This window comes from Aplysia californica, unplaced genomic scaffold (genome assembly GCF_000002075.1).
Source record: "Aplysia californica isolate F4 #8 unplaced genomic scaffold, AplCal3.0 scaffold00357, whole genome shotgun sequence".
In the NCBI taxonomy this organism is placed as follows: Eukaryota; Metazoa; Mollusca; class Gastropoda; order Aplysiida; family Aplysiidae; genus Aplysia; species Aplysia californica.
This window is the reverse complement of record NW_004797627.1, coordinates 43770-46269: the sequence shown is the minus strand read 5'-3', so window position 1 is coordinate 46269 and position 2500 is coordinate 43770. Positions and strand designations below refer to the sequence as shown.

Genomic DNA, 2500 nt, shown 5'->3' with positions numbered 1-2500 from the left:
TTTTTTTAGATACTGGGGTACTTGTTTTTGGACGCTGAAAATGGAAAATGAGTACCGTTACTGGGTACAGGGTAAACGGTACTGGGCGATAGAAATTTCATTAGTCTGTATCTGTTTGCCTGTCTGTCTGTCTGTTCACTTGTTCTTTAATCTTTCTGCCTGTCTCCCTGTCTCTCCATTTTTTTTTCTTTTTTGCTCCTCATCTTCGTCCTCATCCTCCTTCTCGAATAGTGATACCCCCCCCCCCGCCGTTTTTTACATTGAACCGCTCAGATTTCTTTCGTCATGTTATAAAATTGGTCCTCTCTATATATCCCTCCTTTTTTGTCTAAAATCGTTTTCACCCCTTAGACACTTCTCAAAGTTCCTGTTCCGACAACTCGGACCCAATAGCTCTGACCTGCTGTTGAAGGAACATCTTTCCCCAATCTCTCTCTCTCTCTCTCTCTCTCTCTCTCTCTCTCTCTCTCTCTCTCTCTCTCTCTTCTCCACCCCTCCCTGGATGGATGTGTCGCGTCGGTAGCCTAATGTTTAGGCTACAGGACTCATAATCGTGAGATTGCGGGTAAGGGGGTTCGAGCCTCAGGTCGGTCCGACGTTGTGTCCTTGGGAAAGGCACTTTACACGAATTTCCCACTTGGCTCGGTCCTTTCGGAGACGGACGTTAAACTAGGAGGCCCCGCCTCTTAAACAGCCTAATAGTGTTGATAGGGGCGTTAAACCGATACCATTTCACCATTTCTATTCTGGATGGATGTTCTGTGGTATAAAACTATCGTCAGACGTAACCAAAGTGCAAAGTGACCGTCTTTGAAAGAAGCCATGTCTTGCATCGTGAATGGGGCGCTCGAGTTAACGCGACTCTTTAGTTTTGATTTTAAGTAATTTTGTGTTCCGGTCTAATGGGTTCGTTTTTGTCTGTATCTGTATTTAGTTTTGGAAATACATGTACAGCTGATTTCAATGGGCCAGTGCACTTCAACCTGTTGGTGGTTGGCGGGTGCTCTTTTGAGGTTTGCTCCTTCTTTCTCATCAAACATCCTTCGTCCTTATTATTCTCTCCCCCTTCACTTCTTTGTATGTTTTTACTTTCCAGTAATACCTCTAAACGTTGACACTTATTGAGTTGCAAGTGCCGTAAAACTCTTATCAAAACTAACAACTAAAAAAAGAGATTTTCTTCCTCAGACGTGGACGAATGTGCCACGGGAAGCAACAACTGCGAGCAACTGTGTGAGAACGTACCTGGCCAGTTCAACTGCAAATGTCGCTACGGTATGAAACTTGCAGACGACAGGAGAACCTGCTACGAGGGTATGCTTGACAAGCTTTTGGTTTATTTGATCCTTTTGTTTTAATACAAAACATGTTATTTATTTATTTATTTATCTATTTATTTATTTCTAGTTTCGGGGGGGGGGGGGGGGGGGGGGCTGCTGTTTGAAGAGCAGATTCACAATATTTTATTACAGTTGAGAACACTGTGCCACCGTCTAACCATATTTCATCCTTTTCTGTCCCGTTAGTTTGTGTTTTTGTCCATCTTCTATCCATCTATTTCTCTCTCCCTTCCCCCATATATCTATTTCAATGAACTTTCGTCTTCTGCATGCAACAGCAAAGACCATAGCCATGACACCATAAGCACCGATATTTGTGTAAAAATAAAACATTTTAGAATCTATATGTGTGTGTACATTCTTATTTGCACCCATGTAATATTTATGTACAAGCTATATGTCCATGCTATTTATACATGCATACATGTGATACAGTGCAGTTCGTTTACACCGGGAACAGTTAATCTGAAAAAGAAAAATTCCGAAAAAAAATAGAATTCTCTATTTAGAGAATGTGAGAAAGAGGTTGCTAGAGTACATACATGGACAGTGTCATTAATTTTGTAGATGTACATGTAGAGTTGTAGATAATGTTATTCTTTATCATTTGGGGTATATCTTTATTGTTCAGATATCAATAAAAGAATTTTCATATGACCCCCCCCCCCAAAAAAAAGGACCATCTCTCCCCGCATTACTCAAAATTCCCATCCCCTTACCCCGCCCCCCCCAAACAAAAACAAAAACAAAAACAAAACAAAAACAAAAACAAACAAAACAACAAACAAACAAACAGCAACAACATTTAAAAAACAAACAAACAAAGCCCCCCTCCCAAATAAAAACCAAACAAACAAAACCTCTACCCCCAAAAACAAACAAACACTCCCCCCCCCCCCAACATAAACAACAACTAAAACAGCAACAAACAATCAAACAATCAAACAAACAACCCCCCCCCCCCCAATCTGTCATGTGACTGTTATTCTTTCTGTCTCTCCAGTATGGGATGTGTGCAGTGAGTTTGAGAACCTCAACTGTAGTCATGGCTGCACCGTGGACTTGAAGACAGAAGTGGCTCAGTGTTTTTGCCATTGGGGGTACCGCTTGATGGGGCTTGAGCAGTGTGCTGGTATGTGGTGTGCTACAGACACTTTGGG

General features: G+C 41.7%; 1 protein-coding gene across 1 annotated transcript in view; it reads left to right on the top strand.

Annotated features, from left to right (window-relative positions):
* LOC101863358 overlaps window positions 1-2500 on the top strand; it is a gene marked incomplete at both ends in the record, with an annotated part of 70737 nt that overhangs the window by 26158 nt on the left and 42079 nt on the right. Inside the window, 2 exon segments of the mRNA XM_013085214.2 lie at window positions 1189-1314; window positions 2344-2472. Coding sequence (XP_012940668.2) covers window positions 1189-1314; window positions 2344-2472 — 255 coding nt within the window.